The sequence below is a fragment of the Otolemur garnettii genome, unplaced genomic scaffold (genome assembly GCF_000181295.1).
Source record: "Otolemur garnettii isolate 467f Iridium unplaced genomic scaffold, OtoGar3 scaffold00005, whole genome shotgun sequence".
In the NCBI taxonomy this organism is placed as follows: domain Eukaryota; kingdom Metazoa; phylum Chordata; class Mammalia; order Primates; family Galagidae; genus Otolemur; species Otolemur garnettii.
This window is the reverse complement of record NW_003852400.1, coordinates 1,701,893-1,703,564: the sequence shown is the minus strand read 5'-3', so window position 1 is coordinate 1,703,564 and position 1,672 is coordinate 1,701,893. Positions and strand designations below refer to the sequence as shown.

At 50.2% G+C, this 1,672-nt stretch overlaps 1 protein-coding gene across 1 annotated transcript in view; it reads right to left on the bottom strand.

Moving 5' to 3' along the window:
- Positions 1-1,672, bottom strand: part of COG5 (component of oligomeric golgi complex 5) — a 313,042-nt gene that overhangs the window by 6,207 nt on the left and 305,163 nt on the right. The window contains exon 21 of the mRNA XM_012812313.2: positions 1,244-1,323. Coding sequence (XP_012667767.1) covers positions 1,244-1,323 — 80 coding nt within the window. The remainder of the gene's footprint in view (positions 1-1,243; positions 1,324-1,672) is intronic.

Sequence of the window (1,672 nt, the reverse complement as noted above, 5' to 3'; positions counted from 1 at the left end):
AATGAGGGTGATACAGGAGTGGAATGAGGTTTTAAAGGTGTTCTAGCCCGGCTGTTGGGTAGTGGTGACCTCACAACCAACACAGGGAGTATGGGAGAATGAGAAGGCTTGAGTAGAAAAATTTTGACCCATTTTGGGGTTGAGATTTCTGTAGGGTATTTCAATGGTGACATATGATAGAAAGTTTACTGGCCTGAGGCCCTGTACAATCTGGAGAGTCACAGACCGGGCTTTGGAGGACAGAAGAGGCATTAGGCATAAGTCTGGATGAGCTCACCTGGGGACCAATGCACAGACAGGATGAGAAGAACAAAATACCAGGGAGGCGCCTATGGCTTAAAGGAGTAGGGCGCCAGCGAGATGATAGCATGTAAGAAAATGGAAGGAAGGAAGATGGGCTAGAGAAGTTGGAACAGAAACAGAAGACTATGGTGTTAGTGGGCTGTCCCTCAGTTTACTGTGTAGCCTCAGTTGCTAGCAAAGGGCCTCACATGCCCACAAAATGTGAGCCTGGCATCAAGAGCAATGTGTTGAGTCAGTTTATGTGTTTAAAGAAGGAAACAATGGTCAGCTCCAGTGGAAGCTGCAGTGCCATCAGGTAGGAATGGCTAGGTTAGGGAGCTGGAGGGTCTCTGGTGATTCTGGTGAGAGCAATTTAAGAGAAGCACTGATGGAAGAGACGTGCTTACTCAGCCATATGTGACAGTTCCCTGACATGGTTCCACCTGGCACGGCTGGGGTGCAGGGAGCAGGGTGCACATATGTATATACATAAAGGCATCGTGGACACTACTGGCGGGCACATGGGATCTAAGGGGCTGCTTGGTTGTTCTTATTTCCAATTAACTATGCCCCCTTGCACATTTTTTAAAAGTTCACTCACATCTATGCTTCACCAATTCAGTAACTGCAACACATCAAAACGAAGCAGAAAATATGGAGCTAGGGAAAGTCTTCATGGAGGAGGTTGCTTTTCGAAGCTTGGAGTGCACGGTCCTTAGGACTGCATAGGCATGGGATCATGCACAAGAGGTTGTGGAGGTTTAGAAGTAGAAGACACAGAAGGTGGAAGCTGTTATGCCCAACAGTTCCAGCGGTTGGGTGCTCAGGTGTGTGCCTGTGCAGGGCGATGGCCTGTCCCCAGAAGGTACAATGGCACGTCCATGTCCACCTAGGCCTGATCCGTCCTTGCCCTGCATCCCCCGTCCAGCCCACATGGCTGCCCCTGGAGCGCATGGTTTACCTGATGAGGATGAGCCTGTCCTTTTCAGATGGATGGTCATCCAGCCACTGAGAGAAGCGTGCGTGGGACCACTCTGCTTTCTGCAGGGTCAAAACACAATTAGAGATGACGGAGTACATACCTATTCTTCAGTAAATGGTGGCAAGTGCTGGTTCAAAAGCACTCTCAAGGCCAGGCGCAGAGGCTCACACCTTAATCTCAGCACTCAGGGAGGCTGAGGCAGGAGCATCCCCTGAGTTCAGGAGTTCAAGACCAGCCTGATCAAAAGCAAGTCCCTGTCTGTACTAATACAAAAAAAAAAAATTAGCTGGGTGTTGCGGCAGGCACCTGTGGTCCTAGCTACTCGGGAGGCTGAGGCAGAAGGATGGCTTCAACCCAGGAGTTTGAGGTTGCTGTGAGCCGGGGAGACAGCACGGCACTGTAGTGTGG